This window comes from Ranitomeya imitator, chromosome 3 (assembly GCF_032444005.1).
Source record: "Ranitomeya imitator isolate aRanImi1 chromosome 3, aRanImi1.pri, whole genome shotgun sequence".
NCBI lineage: Eukaryota > Metazoa > Chordata > Amphibia > Anura > Dendrobatidae > Ranitomeya > Ranitomeya imitator.
In genome coordinates, this window is record NC_091284.1 from 525,470,153 (window position 1) to 525,493,548 (window position 23,396).

General features: G+C 42.1%; 1 protein-coding gene across 4 annotated transcripts in view; it reads right to left on the reverse strand.

The window, feature by feature from the left end:
• Nucleotides 1-472: 472 nt before the first annotated feature.
• HJURP (Holliday junction recognition protein) overlaps nucleotides 473-23,396 on the reverse strand; it is a 74,403-nt gene continuing 51,479 nt past the window's right edge. For 2 of the 4 annotated variants that reach the window (XM_069757772.1, XM_069757773.1), the window contains 6 exons: nucleotides 13,699-13,739; nucleotides 7,164-7,233; nucleotides 4,720-6,059; nucleotides 2,436-2,493; nucleotides 2,038-2,089; nucleotides 473-1,737 (listed from right to left, as the gene is read on the reverse strand). In XM_069757772.1, coding sequence (XP_069613873.1) covers nucleotides 1,698-1,737; nucleotides 2,038-2,089; nucleotides 2,436-2,493; nucleotides 4,720-6,059; nucleotides 7,164-7,233; nucleotides 13,699-13,739 — 1,601 coding nt within the window. In that variant the 3' untranslated portion in view covers nucleotides 473-1,697. Of the gene's footprint in view, nucleotides 1,738-2,037; nucleotides 2,090-2,435; nucleotides 2,494-4,719; nucleotides 6,060-7,163; nucleotides 7,234-13,698; nucleotides 13,740-21,771; nucleotides 21,809-23,396 lie in introns of all 4 variants that reach the window. The other 2 variants (XM_069757771.1, XM_069757774.1) reach the window with 2 other exon arrangements.

Here is a 23,396-nt window from a genome sequence, read left to right on the forward strand (position 1 = left end):
GAAATCAGGTGACCCGCGGCTGGCCCAGACTCAGGACATTAATGTTGGAAGTGTTAAATCAGCCAAGGTTACAGTACCTCTAGTGTAAAAAGTAGTCTTCCTTTCCCCTGTTTTAACAGTGGTCATATGTCCAGATAGACCCAACTAATAAGCCAAAGTAATGCACCATTTGCTTCCAAGTAGAGCAGAAATACTGTTAGCCATGTTTTCACGTATTTCTTCTCAGAAGTAATCATTATTCCGTGCGTGGATAAGATCTAAAAGGATTAAGGGGATTTATAGAATTTAAGGAAAACAAATTTTTCTTCTTCTTCCTGCTTGTGCTTCATGATGAAGCTGTCTTGTAATTGTTGGGTAAATATGGTACAATATATATATATATATATATATATATATATATATATATATATATATATATATATATATATATATATATATATATATATATATATATATATACATACATACATACATACATACATACAAACACCTATGTGAGATTGCAAAAGAAACTTTAAAGGATTTGTCTGCCACCCAGACCCCTTACTATATTCATGTCATGTGAGCCCTGCAGCCAGTCAGCGGCAGCTAATAGGTTGCTTCACTCTCACTTCCTTCAGACTAAACTGAAGTGAGAACTTCTGCTTTCTAAACCTCCTCCAGACGTCGCTTATGCCTGAAAGAAGTGCGAGTAATTGGCTGTAGAGATCACGTGTCAATGGCGCATGAGAGACTAGTACAGGCTATTAGATACATGGTGAAATATTAATTGAGAAGGGGTTTTCCAAGTAGTGGACAACACCTTTAAAGTAATATTACTTGATCTGTTTGAGAGACTATGGATCACAATCAACGTGCAACAATTTAACGTTCATTTTAAAACTCTCTCTTAATATAGATATTTTTTTTAAATTCCACTTAAAATTTAAAAATGGCCACAATTTTTATTTTACATTTACAGCAGTAGCCAAAAGTTGTGCAACTTGGTCCACAGGAAGTGCAGCCATATTTGTTGTCACTAATGAATTTGCTCTTCAGCAACTGATGCTGCATTATTGGTAGAATAGGCCACCATAATAGGAAACAACGGGTGACCCCAAAGGCTCTTTGCCACGTTACGCCTCCTCAGTTTGGATTCTGAGCACTGTCCCTGAAGGAGCTGAGTGGCTGGCACACACGCACACCAGGCTCCTGTTTGATACACTTCAAGCATCAGTGTAGTGAGCAGTGGCTATACACATGAGCAAGGGCTGAGTGTGCGCCGGCACGGCGTGTTCGCCGCTGCGCTCTTTCGTTGTCAGTGTACCGCTAAAAGAGTTTAGGCGAGGGAGCGCTGTCAATCCGAATACGGGATCAGAATGCAAATTGGGGAGTAACAGTGCAAATCCTTTAGCCATGCCAAGGGTGCAACGCAGATCCCTCATTTCCATATGACAAAAAAGTCCTGTTTGGCCACTAAAATGTATACTGCTGTATAGTTTTTAGAGAGGCCAAGTTCACTATATCACTATTTAGACAATTTAATATGCGTTTTGGGTCTGAAAGACTCCCTTTAAGTTAGAATATTGATATGGTATCTCAGGAATATTCCACAAAGACAACAATTAAAACCACCACAAAGACAACAATTAAAACCACCGAACAAGCTTTTTTTTTTTATCAATTTGCAAAAACAGATGCCTTAGAGGAGACTCCTTTTAGCGGTCTTCATCTTGGTAAGTTAGCTTCCTGTATATGCTTTATGGTGAAAAAAAAAAAAAAGAAAAAATTACAAAAGTTAACAAAAGAATAGGAAAATTAAATACAGATTATACTGTTGCATCATTATATTCATAAAATGGACAAAGCAAAAATGACGCAAATCACAGAATGCTCCTGGCTAAAGATTTAAAAAGCAGCAGATTCCAAAAGGCAGGAAGAAAAATCATACTAAAGCAATTCCTTCACTTTTTCCACATCAGGATGCTTTATCTAAACATCTCTCCCGCTCCTAGCAAAACCGTTCCTGAAAAGATTAAATGCATGTTTATCGTTTACCGTGCATTTGTTCTGTTAGGGCTTCCACCATTTTTTCCTGGGGAAATGGATCCTGTAAAAAGAAAAAAAAAAGTTATTATAAAGGCTACATAAACAGAATGAGACTATGTCACTGTCAAGTGGCGTGTACCTCCACGTGAGCCTTGCCACAAATCTTACTTCAGTCCCTGCTGGAATAAGTTTTGTGGCATAGTAAATGCTGCCACTTGTCATGAGCGGCGGTCACCATGCCCCTGTCCCAGCTCCAGACACTTTGTTGGAGCCAGGTGAAAATGGCGCGAGAACAACAAGAATAGCCAAATTTTAGCATTCCCTCGAATTGCAACCACATTTTGTGACTTTCCAAAGCTTTTTAAGACAAGTTTATGGTGTAAAAAAGACTCAAAAAGTTTACTTACTCTTCAACTGCGACCCTGAACTGTAAGGCCACATATGAGCCGGAAGAGCTGAGGCAACCTGAAAATAAATGTTTATAAGGGGCAATTTACCATAAAAAAACAAACACATAGAAAAAAAAACAAATGACAAAATATTGCATGTAAAGTATTTATCAAACAATATTTGTGCAGGGGCAAAAAAGAGTAGTGTACCATACATTGCTGTCAGAAATCCATTACAATTATACATTCAACGCACAGAAAATGCTGTTGAAAAGCTGAACATGCATGGTAATGGGGAGGTTGGGGCTAAACAGATCTAAGATGTATCTAGTGTACCTACAAAACATTTGATATATACAGTTATATGAAAAAGTTTGGGCACCCCTATTTATCTTAAGCTTAATGTTTTATAAAAATTGTGTTTTTATTTTGCAACAGCTATTTCAGTTTCATATATCTAATAACTGTTGGACACTGTAATGTTTGAAGCTTTGAACTTTATAGCCAGATGTATGCAATCATGAGAAAAGCTACTTCGGGTATGTGCACACGATGCAGATTTAGTGCAGAACTGCAGATTTTTCTGCAGCAGAAACGCTGCAGAACTGCACTGTGATTTACAGTACAATGTAAATCAATGTGAAAAAAAAAAAGCTGTGCACACGGTGCAGAAAAATCTGCGCAGAAACGCTGCAGATTTCAAAGAAGTGCATGTCACTTCTTTTGTGCAGTTCTGCAGCGTTTCTGCACCCCTCCATAATAGTAATCCATTGGTAAAATCTGCACAAAAAACGCATCAAAAACGCACAAAAAACGCATTAAAAACGCATAAAAAACGCATTAAAAAAACGCATAAAAAACGCATAAAAAAAACGCACCTGCGGATTCTGCCAGGATATGCAGATTTAGTGCAGATTTTATGCAGAAAATTCTGCACCAAATCTGCATCGTGTGCACACAGCCTTAAAGTGGCCACTTGCAAGTTGTTCTCCTGTTTGAATCTCCTCTGAAGAGTGGCATCATGGGCTCCTCAAAACAACTGTCTAATGATCTGAAAACAAAGATTATTCAACATAGTTGTTCAGGGGAAGGATACAAAAAGCTGTCTCAGAGATTTAACCTGTCAATTTCCACTGTGAGGAACATAGTAAGGAAATGGAAGAACACAGTTCTAGAGGTACAGTTCTTGTTAAGGCCAGAAGTGGCAGGCCAAGAAAAACATCAGAAAGGCAGAGAAGAAGAATGGTGAGATCAGTCAAGGACAATCCTCAGACCACCTCCAGAGAGCTGCAGCATCAACTTGCTGCAGATGGTGTCACGGTGCATCGGTCAGCTATACAACGCACTTTGCACAAGGAGAAGCTGTATGGGAGAGTGATGCGAAAGAACCCGTTTCTGCAAGCACGCCACAAACAGTCGGCTGAGGTATGCAAAAGCACATTTGGAGAAGCCAATTTCTTTTTGGAAGAAGGTCCTGTGGACTGATGAAAACAAGATTGAGTTGTTTGGTCATACAAAAAGGCGTTATGCATGGCGGCCAAAAAACAGCATTCCAAGAAAAACACTTGCTACACACAGTAAAATTTGGTGGAGGTTTCATCATGCTTTGGGGCTGTGTGGCCAATGCCGGCACCGGGAATCTTGATAAAGTTGAGGGATGCATGGATTCCTCTCAGTATCAGCAGATTCTTGACAATAATGTTCACGAATCAGTGACAAAGTTGAAGTTACGCAGGGGATGGATCTTTCAGCAAGACAATGATCCAAAACACCGCTCCAAATCTACTCAGGCATTCATGCAGAGGAACAATTACACTGTTCTGGAATAGCCATCCCAGTCCCCAGACCTGAATATCATTGAACATCTGTGGGATCATTTGAAGAGGGCTGTCCATGCCATCAAACTTAACTGAGCTGGAATTGTTTTGTAAAGAGGAATGGTCAAAAATACCTTCATCCAGGATCTCATTAAAAGCTACAGGAAGCAACTAGAGGCTGTTATTTTTGCAAAAGGAGGATCTACTAAATATTAATGTCACTTTTCTGGTGGGGTGCCCATACTTATGCACCTGTCAGGTTTTGTTTGAATGCAGATTGCACATTTTCTGTTAGTACAATAAACCTCATTTCAAGGCAGAAGCATTACTGTGTCCAACAGTTATTAGATATATGAAACTGAAATAGCTGTTGCAAAAAAACAATTTTTATAAAACATTAAGCTTAATAGGGGTGCCCAAACTTTTTCATATAACTGTATTTGATTTTCAGCAGATAAAGATGTCAAAAACGAATAAGAACTTACTAAATGGCTCTGGGCACAGCTGGCTCCGGACCATGTCGGACTACAAGATGATGATTTTGAAGTACCGACTACAGCTTCAGTTGCGCTCCTGGGTTTCTTTGACATTGAAAAGGATAAATCATGACTTATAGGCCTTTTGGCCCTTACTGATCCTGGTGAATTGACCAAAGAAGCAATCGTGTTGGAGAACTGCACTTTCGCTTTACCCAATGTATAATCAGGCCCACATTTAGCCTGTGTTAGCTTCTTATACAGGTTTTCAAACTCCTTATTTGGACTGTGAGCTACGGGAAATCCAGAAAACGAATTTCTACGGGTCAGACTGCGTGTTTTATCCACTAGCTGCCCAGTATGTTCATTGTAGCATCCATGCTTTCTCTCATCAACGTCCACCAGGCTTTGACTGGTTAGGTACCTACTTGTGCTCCCGGCCATTTCGCTCATATTGCAGTTTACTCGGACAACCTTGTTTTTAGGGCTCTGCCACATAGAAGACCCAGAAAAATATTTTCTTCTGCTTGGAGTGTGTTGTTGTCTCGAGTCTTTGCCGTATGAAGATTTGGCTATGTCAACAAACATTTGGCTTTCATTGATTACACTCCTTGTCGGGCTATTGGCCATTTTGCAAAAATCAGATGATGCTCTTGAGCCATTACAAAGAGCAGTAACACAACTTTCTTCTTTGTGCTGTTTGCAAGGAAGTGGACTGTCTCTGTATACAGCCCGATTATCTACGATACGTTCAAAAGGTTTATTACGGTTGCCCCTGGAGAGATGGTGATGTGTAGAGGAGACACCAGGACTGCCCAATTTACCTAAAATTAGACTTGGTTTCTGACTTTTAACAGAATGATCTGATCTGCTCAAACATTCATCCTGCAGCAGTGTGGAATCAAGTACATTGACAGTTTCCTCTACATGTGGTGCAGGCAATATGGTAAACGTCTTATTCAGACACCTGTTGACCATTTTCACGGCTGTTAACTTATGTCTACACAATATTTGGCGTCTGTAATGCCGGAGAATATTAAAAGCAGCCATGTTTCTCATATTTACATTCCAAACCCTGCTCATGTTCTGAATCATTTGAGGGTAGAAGTCTTCAAGCGTTGTATTCCCTGGCTCAGAAAAGCTGGTTTCCTCATTGTCTGAGATTTCACTATCATTTGCTATAAAAACCACTACATTAGACCTTACAGGAGACTTTAAAAGTACTTTGTCGCTCATGTCGTTAAAACTCTTCACGTTGGAAACGGTGGCTTTGAGAGGTAACGCAATACGAACGGTTTTGTTAAAAACAGTCATGTCACAATTTGGTTTTGAAGCATATCCTTCGCGGTCTGGAAACAAACATATTAATGCAATAAATTCATAGTGAAATGCTAGTTTAGCATTTGAAGTCAAAGCATATATTATCGTACAAGATAACTAAAAAACTGCATGCACACATTTTTAAAGGGAAGTGGTCATCAGAAAATGACCTAAGGCCACATTTACACTCAGCATTTTTTCATTATTTTTTGCAGTCAAAATCTGCTCTTAGCACTAAAAACACTGTGTTCAAAACGCCAGTTTTTAAGCGTTTGATTAGTTTTTTGCAATGTTTTGGGGTATGCATTTAATGTGTGATTTGTCTACAGTACTTGTTTAATAAAGTTAGTTTTACTCACCAAAAAAACTAGCGTTTTTACAGCATTTTTTCATTTTTTGTTGGTGAAAAAAACGCAGCAAAAATTTGAAAGAATTGACATGTTGCAGATTTCAAAAACACTACAGTTCTCATTCAGTGAAAAAACAAAACAAACGTGTGCATGAGATTTATGAAACCTCAATTTTTGTTTGTACTGTAAAAAACAGCTTTCAATTTTCATTGGATCTAGAGGTAGGAGCACTTCTTCTGCACCAGCTCATTATAGGGGTTTATATGGCTGTTGTGCCACTCAACACCATCAGGTGAGCATGCTTCTCAACCCTTAACAAAGTTATCACCTTATGTGCACATATTAATTTAAACATTCATTTCATTATATAGTGTACTGAAAAAATAGGGAGGAGTTTAAAAAAAAAAAAAAATTCGGCTGGCTTTTTTTGGTAGGTTTTGTTTTTCCAATGTGCACTTTGAAGTACAATTGACTTGGTAATTATTTTTTCTACAAGTCAGTAACGTTTAAGAAATATCAAATGTTTAGTTTGTATTACCACTGACAAGTGTCTTAGGGGTTAAATGGAGGCGATGGATGCTGGTGATGAAGCCAACAGTGGCAGCTGTCAGGATTGATACTGTAAAGAATCCAGCAGCTTGCACTGTATTGGGATAAATGCAAGCTGCAGGGAAAAATACCCCGTTAAAATATAATAAAAACCAACTGCAGAAATATTTTATCCCACATAATACATACAGTATTAAAACACATGCAAAGTTGTCCATAAACTTGAAAATTTACCATCAGTATAAGGATTTTCTTTTTCATATCGCATTGAGGCAACAGAGGTTTGACCAGAAAATTGTTCAACCTAAAATAGAGCAACACATTCATTAGAGTATATACATAAAGTAGATTCTTAACTATTAAATAACCCTGACAAAACTCAAAATTAGTTTGTGTAACTTTATTTCATCTTTTTTGTTTCAAGGCACATGCTTCTCTGTATGGCACAGATGATAGAATTCTGTTGTCTGGATCATGGATTGCTACTTCTCACTCTAGATTTGCTATGCTGAATCAGAGTGAGAAGTGAGAACCTAAAATCTTTAGCGCATCTTCCAGAACTTCTGTGTTACCTGAGCTCCATGTATTAGTATTAGTAGGTAGAACAGGTTGGTGAAAACAGAGTTCTGTCAGCCATCTATGTGCGAGGACACACTCAGGCTTTCTCTTCGCATCCAGGCTTTTTTAAAACTCTGTTGGAACCAGTTTTGACAGGATATATGTATTTCCCAGTGTATCAGTATAATTGTTCTGATGAAGGTCTGGATGTGGACCGAAAACGTTCAACTTTTGTCGCTATGGATGCACATTGAATAAATATCTATCCACGCCAAAGTTCTTTTTGAGTGCCAAGTTTCTCTGTTTGAAAAAATTACTTGGTCATAATAAAATCTTCCAGTATTTCTAATTTCACTTTTCAGGTCAAAGCCAACCACTAAAAACAGCAACCCGCCCAAATTAACCCCTAAACAGCACCAATACTGCTGAAAACTACTATAAAGTCAGAATTTGGCCTCTCGAAGAAGGGAAGAAAAAAACCCCCAAAAAGTAGAACCTGAGAACAGCATGATGTAGGCAAAGAAAAGCGGAATCCAACGATGTATCACTTTGATTACTTAGATTTAGCAATGAAGCAGTGCTGAGGAAGCTAACCCTGCCCACACCAGGCTCTCCATATACAATTTCTACAGACAGTGGGGTACTCCTCACAGGAGGGGGCATTGCTGGATCGGGAGGCACATGTCTGAGCAATGAGAAGCTCCTGGTGCTAAACCAATCATTGTCAGCAAACAAAACCACCCAGCTTGATAAGAGGCATCACTTAAATCTGTGTTTTAATCTCTACAGCATTGTGTCTTTAGATTACGTAGCAAAAACCTGATGACAGGATGTCACATTAAAGAGAATCTGTCACCTCATTTTTCGCATATAAGCTGCTGCCACCGCCATTAGGGGATTATCTACAACATTCTATAAAGGTACCATCACATTAAGCGACGCTGCAGCGATATAGACAACAATGCCGATCGCTGCAGCGTCGCTGTTTAGGTCGCTAGGAGACGTCAAACACTAACAGCAGAACGATGCAGGAGCAATCCTGGGACGTAACGGTGACTCACTTATCGTTCTCACTGGTTGTTGCTGCATGGAAAAACATTGCTGGCATCATTGCTTTTGCTGTCAAACATGACGATACACGCCGACCTGACGACCAAATAAAGTTCCGGACTTCTAGCTACGACCAGCGATGTCACAGCGGGAACCTGATCGCTGCTGCGTGTCAAACACAACGAGATCGCTATCCAGGACCCTGCAACGTCACGGATCGTTGTCGTTCTCGTTGGAAAGTTGCTCAGTGTGAAGGTACCTTAAGGGTATGTGCACATGTCAGGATTTCTTGCAGAAATTTTCCTGACAAAAACCGGACATTTCTGCCAGAAATCCGCATGCGTTTTTACCGCGTTTTTGTGCGTTTTTTACCAAATGCATAGAATTGCAGAAAATCCGCAAAAATAATGAACATGCTCATTTTTTTACTGCGGTGCGTTTTTTTTTTTCACGGAGAAAAACGCATCCATGTGCACAAAACATGCAGAATGCATTCTAAATGATAGAATGCATAATGTATGCATTTTTAATGAGTTTTTATAGCGAAAAAAAAACACGAAAAAACCTCAACGTGTGCACATAGCCTAAAGCTGTAGATAAGCCCCCAATGTAACCTGAAAGATAATCAAACTTGTTTTTCTTATACTCACCCAGGGACGGTCCGGGTCCCTCCCATCTTCATACGATGACATCCTCTTCCTAGCTTCTGTTGCGGCTCCTGCGCAGGCGTAATTCTCTGCCTGTTGAGGGCAAAGTACTGCAGTGAGCAGGCGCCGGGAAAGGTCAGAGAGGCCCAGCACCTGCACACTGCAGTACTTTACGTTGCCCTCAACAGGGCAAATCAGTACGCCTGCGCCGGGGCCGCGACAGAAGCAAGGAAGAGGACGTCATCGCATTAAGATGGGAGGTGCCGGACCCCGACCGATCCGCCCCTGGGTGAGAGTATAATCTAACTTGTTTTTCTTATCTTTTAGGTTACATCGGGGGCTTATCTACAGCATTACAGAATACTGTTGAAAAGCTCGTACATCTTATTACTTCTACCCAAGTGCATGACCTTAGATTTATCCCCATTAAAGCTCATTTGCCATTTATCAGCGCAAGCTTCTAGTTTACATAAATCATCCAGTAATATAAAATTGTACTCCTCTGTAATGATTACCCTGCAGAGTTTAGTGCCATCTGAAAATATTGAAATTCTGCTCTGTACGCCCCCTACAAAGGTCATTAATAAATGTTAAAAAGAAGAGGGCCCAATACTGACCCCTGTTGTACCCCACTGCTAACCGCGACCCAGTCCGAGTGTGCTCCATTAATAACCACCCTTTGTTTCCTATCCCTGAGCCAGCTCTTAACCCACTTACACATATTTTCCCCCTATCCCCATTATTCTCATTTTATGTATCAACCTTTTGTGTGGCACCGTATCAAAAGCTTTTGAAATGTCCATATACACTACGTCCACTGCATTCTCTTGGTCCAGTCAGAACTTACCTCTTCGTAGAAATTGATCAGATTTGTCTGCCAGGAACGGTCCCTATTAAACCCATGCAGATATTGGGTCATGAGGTTGTTCCTCTTCAGATACTCCAGCATAGCATCCCTTAAGGTACTGTCACACTAGACGATATCGCTAGCGATCCGTGACGTTGCAGCGTCCTCGCTAGCGATATCGTCCAGTGTGACAGGCAGCAGCGATCAGGCCCCTGCTGGGAGATCGCTGGTCGGGGAAGAAAGTCCAGAACTTTATTTCGTCGCTGGACTCCCCGTAGACATCGCTGAATCGGCGTGTGACACCGATTCAGCGATGTCTTCACTGGTAACCAGGGTAAACATCGGGTAACTAAGCGCAGGGCCGCGCTTAGTAACCCGATGTTTACCCTGGTTACCAGCGTAAAAAAACAAACAGTACATACTTACATTCAGCTGTCTGTCCCTTGCCGTCTGGTTCCTGCACTGACTGCTGGCCGTAAAGTGAAAGCAGAGCACAGCCACAGCGGTGAGTCACCGCTGTGTGACTCACCGCTGTGCTGTGCTTTCACTTTCACTTTACGGCCAGCAGTCAGTGCAGGAACCAGACGGCAAGGGACAGACAGCTGAATGTAAGTATGTACTGTTTGTTTTTTTACGCTGGTAACCAGGGTAAACATCGGGTTACTAAGCGCGGCCCTGCGCTTAGTTACCCGATGTTTACCCTGGTTACCGGGGACCTCGGGATCGTTGGTCGCTGGAGAGCGGTCTGTGTGACAGCTCTCCAGCGACCAAACAGCGACGCTGCAGCGATCCGGATCGTTGTCGGTATCGCTGCAGCGTCGCTAAGTGTGACGGTACCTTTAGAATGCCCTCCAGGATTTTACCCACAGTAGAGGTTAAGCTTACTGGCCTATACGGTAATTACAGAGTCCAGTTTTTGTCCCATTTTTGAATATTGGCACCACATTGGCTATACGCCAGTCCTGTGGTACAGACCCTGTTATTATGGAGTCTTTAAAGATTAAAAATAATGGTCCATCAATGACTGTACTTAGTTCCTGCAGTACTCGGGGGTGTATCCCATCCGTGCCCGGAGATTTGTCAATTTTAGTGATTTTTAGACGCCGCCGTACTTCCTGCTGGGTTAAGCAGGTTTTGATATCACTGATCATATTGTCTGCCATGGATTTTTCTTGTTTAAATACTGATGAAAAAAAAAAAAAAATCATTTAGCATATTGGCTTTTTCCTCATCCACCATTTCACCCTGACTATTTTTAAGGGGGCCAACACGATCATTTTTTAGTTTCTTACTATTTACGTAGTTAAAGAATATTTTGGGATTATTTTTACTTTCTCAAGCCTGGGAACTTTTCAGAATATTTTCCCATCCATGAGTTCATCCAGCAGAGGGCGTATCACCGCGACTCGAGGTAACTACAGTACATTCCCTTGCATTCCATTCATTCACCAAGTTTTACAGTCAGGAGCACAGCTGCATTAGCAGAGCTCCTGGGTGTAAATTGATTTAACCCCTTCAGATGGATTTACAGCGTGGGACAAGACTAACGACGGAAGGTATGGAATATTGTTGTTTGTTTTTTTTAACTTTGTTTCAGGTGACAAGGGTCTTCAGGTGGATTAAGAGTATGATAAAATATTAAAACATCATGTGCCTTTATTTGATTAAAATACTTTGTAATAATGTGTGTGTGTTTTATTAACTATTTCGTACTATTGGATTAATAATGGATAGGTGTCATAATTGACGCCTCTCCATTATTAACCTGGCTTAATGTCACCTTACAATAGCATTGTTTTTAGCCGGGTGAGGCAATAACCATGGTCCCTCTCTAGGCTATTAATATCTGCCCTCAGTCACTGGCTTTACCACTCTGGCGGAGAAAATTGCACCAAATTTGACACAAAGACACTTCTTACATTACTAAAGAGAAATATGTAACAAAAGAAGGGATATGAGAGGGTTTACTGTATGTAAACCATGTCTCATATCCTGTCGGGTTTGGGAAGGAGATAGGAAAAGCCGGCAATTGAATTGCCGGCTTTTCTGCTATCTAGCGCTGTATGAAATATATGTACATATATGTGTCTCACTGACATATGACATACTGAAATATATATATTTAGACTGTATATATGTTTTTAATAATTTTTGAGGCCATGGATCCATTCTATGTCCGTTTTGCAAGCCGGCGAGAAAATCTCGCCGTACGGATGCCATACGGATGTCACACGGATAATTTGATGCCATCCTCGCACTGCATACGGATCACTAATTTGTAAACATTTGTGCGATTCTCGTCCGTGTAAAACGGACCGTATTTTTATACGTTGTGTGTGTACCCGGCCTTAAAGAGATTTTTTTTTCCCCTCAGCAGCAATCCACCTTGCTGTTCAATGCACTTCCAAAAGGACTTGAGCCACAACCAACTGTCCCTTATAACCCTTAATTATGAGCCCCCATCCTAAATTAACCCCTTGTGAATACAGCTATTCCCAATTCAGCACCTCACACCAATTCACACAGGTATTTGTTAAAGGTTTTCCAAATACCTCTCCACCGAATCACAAGTCACACACTTACCGCCGTTCGCACTTAAGGTACCGTCACACTGAACGATATCGCTAGCGATCCGTGACGTTGCAGCGTCCTGGCTAGTGATATCGTTCAGTTTGACACACAGCAGCGATCAGGATCCTGCTGTGATGTCGTTGGTCGCTGCAGAAAGTCCAGCACTTTATTTCGTCGCTGGACTCCCTGCAGACATCGCTGAATCGGCGTGTGTGATGCAGATTCAGCGATGTCTTCACTGGTAACCAGGGTAAACATCGGGTTACTAAGCGCAGGGCCGCGCTTAGTAACCCGATGTTTACCCTGGTTACCAGCGTAAAAAAAACAAACACTACATACTTACCTTCCGCTGTCTGTCCCCGGCGCTGTGCTTCTCTGCACTGGCTGTGAGCGCCGGCCAGCCGGAAAGAGCAGAGCACAGCGGTGACATCACCGCTCTGCTTTCCGGCCGCTGTGCTCACAGTTAGTGCAGAGAAGCACAGCGCCGGGGACAGACAGCTGAAGGTAAGTATGTAGTGTTTGTTTTTTTTACGATGGTAACCAGGGTAAACATCGGGTTACTAAGTGCGGTCCTGCGCTTAGTAACCCGATGTTTACCCTGGTTACCGGCATCGTTGGTCGCTGGAGAGCTGTCTGTGTGACAGCTCTCCAGTGACCAAACAGCGACGCTGCAGCGATCGACATAGTTGTCGGTATCGCTGCATCGTCGCTGAGTGTGAAAGTACCTTTAAGCTCAGGTCACACTCGCTAAGCTGAAGATTTAAAGAGATTCCCCCCCCCCCCCCCCTCTCAGCAGCTATCCACTGTGCTATTCAATGCACTTCAAAAAACAGATTCCCTTTAATAAACAGGTCACTATAGGGTTTATTATACCATTTCACTAAATAAGAATTACTGCAAAAAGTCTAAACAGTATAAACCAAGTGTTGGTCAAGGACATTTACCCATTTTCCACTTGTGGTCACCTAAATAGATTTCAGGATAGCAATATCAGCAATGCATGAGATGCAGAAACTCCATGAGAAACGCTTCTTTTACCCAAATGGGAAAAAAACAAAAAAAAAACAAAAAAAAAACAACAAAACACAACATTTACCTTAGGCACTATCCGTTGGGTTTTTCCACAGTCATCAGCTTCTAAATGACATGGAGAAAAAAAAAAAATATTGAGAACATACCAAATGCACTAGTTACATGAGAGTATCCAAATGGATCCCTTTTATAGGGGATGTACACTGCTTGTGGATCGCCCCCAGTAGGGCAGTGGGGTACTCGGAGCCGGGCCCTTCGGTTCTCAAGGGGGATGTCACGGTGGCTGACCCAGTCCGTGGCCCTAGGGGCGTCCGTTGTAAAATGGGGGAAAGGTCTTTAAAGGGATATGTTTGTGACACCACCTGCGGTATTCGGTCAGGGTGACAGATGCTGCTTAGGGGTCCGCTGGGGTGATGTTATGGCAGCTGGATGGTATACCTTCCCACAGGTGAGCCAGCACAGGATACTGGTGCTATTTGGAATTTGAGTGAATGCAGTCAGACAGCACTTCTGATCTTTGAATCATAGCACAGACAGTACTTAACACTTCCAGAGAAGCTCGGCCTCTGTACATGAAAAACAACTAGAATTATTGAAAATAGTTCAAATTTTATTTTTACAATATATCAAAGATAAAAAAAAGCAAGCATCAAGGTATCAATTTGTAGCAAACAGGTATACAGGGTCTACAAGTATGATCACTGGGTATTCAATATGAGAGCGAATTAATGGGATTCGATAAATTGATAAAGTGCAAAATTATTCAAGTCTCAGATTTATAATAGCAACCAAGTAGTAAAACAGTGTTTGAACTATTTTAATAATTCTAGTTGTTACCTTCATGTACACAGACTGAAAATATCTGGAAGGGTTTTCTTCATTAGTACTTTTAGAAGCGTTTCATACAAATTCATGACCTAGTGTATGAAGCAGACAGTACTTAGCATAGAGAGCAGTCCATCTTGGACTCTGAGGTCTGGCACTGCTCGCTTATAGCTCTACTACCCAGAGACAGCTCTCTTATAGCCCCTGACCAGTCCATGAATTACAGTCCGTGCTTGTACAGTGCCGGCAAAAAAAATCTTTACAAGTTCAATGAAACCACAAAATGTTACTATTCAAGTGGATTCAAGTGTTTTAGTGTGGATATTTTATTACAATTAGTATTTTGTCATGTCACCCTTACATTTTATCACCATCTGCAGTCGTTTAGGCATGGATTCAGCAAGGCTGGCTAAGTATGTGGAGTTCATGTTTACCCAGTGTGTCTTCAGCACTTCCTTTAGTACTGTATATTTTGGGTCATACTGTGACACGGTACTCGGACGACGCACAACCTTTGAGCCTCCCCTGACCAGCCTGAATGTGCTCTCATCACTAAACATCACTTTATTCCACTCTTCAGATGTCCAATCTTGGTATTTCTTACAAAAGGCAAGCCTTTTCTTCTTCATTGCTGCTGTGAGCATGGGCTTCTTTGTGGCACGACAACTTGGTAGACCCAGGTCCATAGTAGGACCCCATTGTCCTAGTTGCGATGTTCTGGAGGAGCATAGGGTACTTGTTTTTTAGTTCAACAGCAGTTATAGAAGGATGTGACATCACTTCACGCTTCAGAAGCTTATCAGTCCTTGGTGAAGTCTTCTTAGGTGCGCCAGAGCCTGACTTCCTCTGCGGTACCATCCCAGGAGGCAATGATGCCGCCGACCGCTTCAGTTGATAAATTGCTTCTCTTGACACTCTCAGATCTCTAGCTACAGCAATCACCGAATCCCCCTTCTCGAGAAGAGTCAAGGCACGGGATTTCTCTTCCATTTTAAGCTTCTTTCGACCCATTGTGGGAGATAATAAAAAACTGAGGGGGATAATAAAAGACTGCCTGAGGCCGGCTTCACACTAGCGAGTTTTACGGACGTAAGAGAGGTGCAGAAAATATGGATTGCACACGGTACAATGCATCTCTATGGCCAAGTTTCTACCTGCCGTATTTTACGGATCCGTATTATACGGGCTTCTACGGCCGTAGAAAATCGCAGCATGCTGCGTTTGTCACCGTAGTGCGCAAAAAAATAAAAATAAAAAAAAATAAAAAAAATCGCCAATGAAAGTCTATGGGTGCGAGAAATATAAGGATTACACACGGACCAACAGTGTGACTTGCGTTAAATACGCCAGACATCTCCAGGTGCAAGGAATTGAGACAAGCCCTCAATCATGAAACTCAGACATGCTAATTAGCTCAAAAAGCCACACAGACATCCCGGAAGTCTGGTGCTCGCCTCCACAGAGTTCCAAGCAGCATGGCAAACATCATCAATGTTGATATGCTCCTCATCCTGGTCCAAGAAAAGCCTGAAATATGGGACCAGCGGGATCCTAACTATTCTAACCGGGCCAGGAAAGAGGCAGCTTGGAGGGCCATCTGTGGGCTACTATTCCCTGATTATGCCCAACGGCCACGTGCAGAGCAGACAAGTCTATGTAAGTACACTCATGTATTCACAAGATTTAACTTTAAAAGATGCTTTCCCTACATGATTACTTGAGCAATCCTTTTTATCTTTATATGTCATTTATGGCCTTTTTTGGCATTTTATAAAGCTGAGTAACATGCCAAAGTGTTTCTGGACATAGTTCATCTTGATCTTGCCCTGCTAAATATTTTCTTGGCCTCATACCCCGTCCAGAGGGTTGTTGTCCCTTGTCTTATTTTTACATAATTTCGATCATTAGTCTTAGTCATTTTCCTTTCCTATCCGATCATATCTTACCTAATGTATGTTTGCAAGAACAGGGTTCTCTCCCCTCTCTACCAGTCTGATACTGTCAAGTTATTAACTGTTGGCGATATATAGCCCTCTGCATGTAACCCCTTTATCATCTGACTCACCATGGAAATTATTGTGCTCTAGCAACTTTTTGCTTAAAAATTACAAATATGACTGACAACTGGAATAAGCTATGTTCAGAATGATATAGAACATTATTTGTGCCCTTGTAATTGCAGTGGATGATGTTATGACACGATGGCGCAGCATCCGGGACCAATACCGGCGGGAAAGACAGCAGCGGGCTAGGAGTGGGTCAGCAGCCCCACTGAAGAAGAGGAAGTATATATATTACGACAGTCTTTCCTTTTTGGATGTCAGTATGGATCTTAGGCAGTAAGTAAAAACCACTCTACACATTTGTAATGAAAATAAATCAGTCTTTTTTGTGGATTAGGGTTATGACATTGAAAATTCCATGTAAGGATGTGTAAATATAGTGCAAACAATAATGTAAACAAGCATAAATTCTAAAAGTGTCCTGGAGGAGAGAGGACCCTGGCCGCCAAGCATCCCAAGATTCAACAAGGGATGGGTGAGAATGTAGTATGCGAGTTTAGAGATGTTCAGGCAGTGTTTTGTTGGATGGGTTGTTCCTGCAGGTTATCTGATTGTTTGAAGAGGTGGGTCTTCATGGTTTTGGTCTAGCTTGAAATGGTATGCCACATTATGATGTGTCGTGATAGTGTTTGGTACATTTGTGGGGCTCTCCAAGACAAATCTTGTATATTCTTGTGTGAATATGAGATAATAGGGGAGTAGAGAAGGAGATGTTGTGCTGATCTGAGGTTGTGTTTTTTTTGTGTTAATATTGCACACAGATGTGTAATTAAACAATGTCAAAAGAATAATTTCCTTTTATGGTTTTCTTAACAGAACACAGTCAAACCTCACAGAGAGGGAAACCGGATCAGAATCTGACCCTATCATAGATCCTGTAAGTGTGGAGGAAGAGGTTGCAGGACCATCTTTGGCTGCATCAGCATCCATCATTGAGGACCCATCAGCATCATCATCACTGCAGGCAGCAGCAAGTGAGGAAGATGCTGCACCACCACCCTCAGCAGCACATGATGTGGAAAGGCTCGTGGAACATGGCCACAGCAGCAGCCCTACAGGCCCACTGGTGTCATCCCCACAGGCAGCTGGGCCTTTACGGAGATCCCGGCGAAGGAGAGAGCTTGAAGCCAGAAGAAGTGATGTTGATGCTGGGGTCCTCAATTATTTGGCCAGGGCAGCCACAGATGATGGCGAGGAGGCCTTTGCCCGCAGCCTTGCCCGATACCTTAGACCCCTTCCCCGTGAGGTGAGGCTACGTGTGAGAGGGTGTATACAAATCCTGAGTGATTTAAGCACCCCTCCAAATAACCCCTATGAGGTTTTTGAATACCTGGAGCGAAGGCAGCTTGGCCAAACCAACCTCATGCGCCTTCAATTCCCTCAACAGGAGCCAAATCAATCAGGATTTGCTGCACCTACTCCACGTATGCCTCCACTTCAACCCCTCCCATCCCAAAATCTACAAAGGCCATTAGACTACCAAATGGCAGGCTACAACCCCCAATCCCAATATGGCCACTTTTCCAGACCCAGTGATGTTGGCTGGTCCCAACCTGGGTTTGGACAACATGGCCATTTTGGGTTGGGGTATGATGCAAGGCAATCTGTACCTCAGCATGATGCACAGAGCCAAATGGCTTATGGTCAACACACATCTGGCCAATATGGACAAGGCCAGTATTCTTGGCCACAAGCCACTGCATCCTCACAGGATGAACTGCCATCGGCCCAACAAAGGCCCCCTGACCAGGACCCAGAGCTGGCAACATCTCCCCTACCAACTTACAGGGATCTGTAATATGTTTTTTTTTTTTGTTTTGTGTTTTGGTAGCTGGCTACCATGTCAATTTTGTGTTTGCTAAACATTTCCACTTTGTTGTGGATCCTTGTTATAAAGCAACCCATAAAAAAGGCTTATAAAAACCATATGGCTAAAATATGGTTTAAAAAAAAAAAAAAAAAAAAAAAAGGGTTGCAAAGTTAGTAAAAAGTTTTCCAAAAAGCCAATTGATGTTTGTAGACTAATCATTTTTGCATCACACACATATTCAGAAAACAGAAACATATGGTCATTAAGGAAAAAAAACACACACAGTACGTTTTCAGTGGATGAAAATAGTATATTTCAAAAACATATCTTTAAAAAAATAAAATCACAATTGAGAAACAGCATAATCTTGCCAGGGAATAGAACCCTGAGGAGAAACAAAATAATTGGTCAATACATCCCTAACTTTGATGCCAGAAAGGGGACGGCGCGGAGGAGGGCCATGTGGTGTTGGACTAATGACACTACGCAACATGTGTTCATCATTACCATCTGAGAAGCAATCATGTATGCGGGTATAGTTGTGCAAAATTACTGATGCTTTGATTACTTCATTGACTGTAGCCTCACTGAGCTGCATGGCAGTCTGTAGGACACGTCATTTGGCCACCAGAATACCAAAGGCGCACTCCACCAGTCTGCGTGCCCTAGAAAGGCGCAAATTAAATATCCTCCGACAGTGGTCCAGGTTGCGCCGGGGATAAGGCCTCATGACGTGTCTGGTGAGTTGGAAGGCCTCATCTCCAACCAAAAAAAAAGGCAGTGCTTCTGCAGTGGAGCCTGGGAGTTGTTGTGGTGGTGGGAGGTCTAACTGGTTTTCACGTAGCCGCCGACCCATTATAGACGAATTGAAGACCCTAGAGTCTCCAGTTCGTCCATAGGCCCCAATGTCTACAATTATAAACCTGTAGTTACTGTCAACTACAGCTAACAGAACTACAGAGAAAAACTGCTTATAGTTGTAGAATTGGGAGCCAGAGTTCGGCGGCTTACGTACCCTAATATGTTTCCCATCCACCGCTCCAATGCAGTTTGGGAAGTCACAATTGACCTTGAACCCACGGGCTATTTGGAGCCAATCAGCCTGTTTGGGCTCAGGCATCACAAGGTCCTTAAGTCTATCCCATATTTGGCGACAGGTTAACCGCACAATGCCAGAAATGGTGGAGCGGCCAATCAAAAATTCAAGGTGGAGACCCGCAAAGGACAATCCAGTGGACAGAAATCTAAGTTAAACAAACACAAAAAATTAGGTAGGTTTCAAGAGTGCACACAAAACATGAATAAGCACAATCATATTTGCATTTGTGTGATACTAAATTAACACTGAAAAGGGAAAAATGTCCTTAAGGGGCTGAAATATAACAGTTACGTCACGTTGTCACATCTGCTTTGGCCTTAATGTACACATATTACGGGTAAAAATTTAAAAAATAAGACATTTTTTTAAAAAAGATCATCAACATACAGTATGTGAGGATGGAGAATACATACCGTAACGTGAGGAGAAGACGCTACTCAGCAGAGATGGCTTTGCGCAGCCTTGTGTCCTGAAATGTTATTCCTGGGCGTAATATCTCCAACAATCTGTCAAATGTTTGTATAGACATGCGACAGTAGAGATAAAACTTGTCTGGATGTTCCCACAGAGCTGTATATAGCCGATGAAAATGGCCTTTAGTGAGGCGTTTAGTCAGAAGAGGATGCACCCACATTCTTCTGCTCCTCCTTCGCGGATCCACAATCACAGGGTATGGGTGGCCAAACCGACGAGACAATAGCCAGTTAAACAAAACCCGCTGCGTTGGGATGAACTGCAGGTGGTCAGACATGGTCCAAACGTTACCACAACACTCCAACAGTTGCAAAACCACAAAATGACCATATGGGAGTGAGCCACCTGTTGTAGAGGCCTTAAATAGGGTTGATGAGGGTAATTTAAAGCAATTTCAGCCGCCAAAACCGTTAAATGTCCATTTTGTCAGGTTGCGTGAAAAATACGCATTACGGTGGGCATACGGATTACATACGCAACATTACATGCGCAAAATACGCGACCACACCTTGCCTACGGAGTTCTTACGGATCACCGTATTTCTAATTTTGTAGCGCATTACGGCCGTAAAATACGGACCGTATTTTTCAACGCTGAGTGTGAGGCCGGCCTAATAGCAAAACTGGCTGGGCTGCACATAACATCCAATCAGAGTGCAGCTTTCTCTTTACCAGAGAAGTGGAAACTGAGCATTGATTGGTTGATATTTGCAACAAAGCCAGCTTTAATATTAGACAGTTTTTTATTATCTCCCCCATTGTGTACATTTTTAAAAAGTGAAATGATGTGGATTTTATATGTAAAGTTTTTTTTTGCTGCGCAAGTGTAAAGATTTTTTTTTGCCGGCACTGTACCATGTTGCACCGACGTCTGCAGGAGCCTTTACAATTACAAGCTCCCCTTTGAAGGCAACCATAGCGTGGACGTGGCCCTCGGTGAAAAGAAGTTTGACACCCCTGTGACCTAGACTGTCACTGTTCCATTGATGTCGACACTGTATCCGTGGGTGGGCACGTGGCATTGTTTTGTAATACAAGAGCTGCATCTCATTATCAGCTGCTAATGGGCTGCAGCAGTAATGTAATAACACCAATAGACACAGCGGTGACATCATTCGGACAGTGAAGGGTCAGGAGGCGAGTAGTGTACAGTATGCCATTTTTATTGTACACGGATAAGTTTAGCGATCATGTGTCCCCCCCCCCCGCTCATTAATGTAATGAATACTCACTCCACGCCTATGGGAGTGGAGAGACGTGAATATTAATTACCTTCATGAGCAGGAAACATGTGATCGCCCGGCTGAAGAGCTGCTGGCGCCAGCCAGAGCGAGATGCAGCGAGGACGCGACAGGAAGGTACTGCAAGTAGGATGTGTGCTGGAAGCAGGCGGCTACAACTGCGCACTATAAGAGAAATGAATATTCACAGTGAATATTCATTTCGCTTTAGCAGTGGGCACAGATACAGCTGCCGGCTCCTGCCTCCTGTGACCCGCTGCTCCCCCTCCCTGCCGGCTTCTGTGACAGTGACTCGTGTATAAGCCGAGGGGGGCGTTTTCAGCACAAACAAAAAGTGCTGAAAAACTCAGCTTATACACGAGTATATACGGTACATATTGATAACCTATCTTTGGGATAAGTAACCAATATTTGATCAGTGGGGGTCCAACACCCTCACCGATGAGCTATTTTAAAGTGATAGTAGCGGGCAGATGTAAGCAGTATACAGAGCCAGAGTAGAAAGGCTCATATATAAGAGTTAGCCGCAGTGCCCGAGAACAGCCACTGTTCCAGCTTAGTGCACTGTCCATATTCAAATGTTCCTAGGTTTACTGCACACATTAAAAAAAGAAAAAAATCATTACCATTGATATTGTTATTGAAACGTACAACTTCTGATTTCTTGAGGGAAAAAGAACAAACAGAAGAAAAAAAAGTTACAAAAACCAAGTAATGAAAGGGACATTGTAGAGAATGGCAGAATTCTATTGAATTTTAGAACAGTTTTATTACATATTGATCAGATAGCTAAAGGTCCATTTACAATCAACTGTATTTATTTTTCATTGCTTGTATAGCATCAACATATTCTACAGCTGTGCTGTGATTGTTTTTATTTACAGCAGTCTGAAATTAATTCATAATTTTGGAGAATTACTAACCACTGAGACATTGCTCATTACTAGTGATGCTCGGGTGTGACTTCGGCGTGCTCAAATAACATGTTCAAGTCCCCACGCCTGCATGTCTCGCAGCTGCTCAACAGCAACACATGCAAGGATTTCCTAACAAACAGGCAGTCCCTGCATGTGTTGTGGCTGGTGAAATGGGGACCTTAAAAAATAAAAACTTGTGGCTAAAACAACATATTAGAGGTAAAAGTAATTATTCTTTCTTCACCACCCAATGTCATAAAATTCTGTAACATGCCTGTGGTTTCAATATGCTCAGTGAACCTGTAGATGAATTCATTGAGAGCTCTGGTTTGTAAAATGGGGTCACTTATGGGGTGGTTCTGCTGTTCTGGCACCTCAGAGGCTCTGCCAATGTGACATGGCAGTCTCATAGAATCAGAGTTGGAAGGGGCCGCCCGGGTCATCTGGTCCAGCCCCCTGCTCAAAGCAGGATTCACTAAATCATCCCAGACAGATGTCTGTCTAGCCTCTGTTTGAAGACTTCCATGGGAGGAGAACTCACCACCTCTTGTGGCAGCCTGTTCCACTCATTGATCACCCTGTCAAAAAGTTTTTCCTAATATCTAATCTGTGTCTCCTCCCATTCAGTTTCATCCCATTGCTTCTAGTCTTTCCTTGTGGAAATGAGAATAAAGATGATCCTTCTACAACGTGACAGCCCTGGAGATATTTGTAAACAGTTATTAAGTCTCCTCTCAGTCTTTTTTGCAAGCTAAACATTCCCAAATCCTGTAAACGTTCCTCATAGAACATTGTTTGCAGACCGGTCACCATTTTGGTCGCTCTTCTCTGGACTTGCTCCAGTTTGTTGATGTAACATAGTAACATAGTTAGTAAGGCCGAAAAAAGACATTTGTCCATCCAGTTCAGCCTATATTCCATCATAATAAATCCCCAGATCTACGTCCTTCTACAGAACCTAATAATTGTATGATACAATATTGTTCTGCTCCAGGAAGACATCCAGGCCTCTCTTGAACCCCTCGACTGAGTTCGCCATCACCACCTCCTCAGGCAAGCAATTCCAGATTCTCACTGCCCTAACAGTAAAGAATCCTCTTCTATGTTGGTGGAAAAACCTTCTCTCCTCCAGACGCAAAGAATGCCCCCTTGTGCCCGTCACCTTCCTTGGTATAAACAGATCCTCAGCGAGATATTTGTATTGTCCCCTTATATACTTATACATGGTTATTAGATCGCCCCTCAGTCGTCTTTTTTCTAGACTAAATAATCCTAATTTCGCTAATCTATCTGGGTATTGTAGTTCTCCCATCCCCTTTATTAATTTTGTTGCC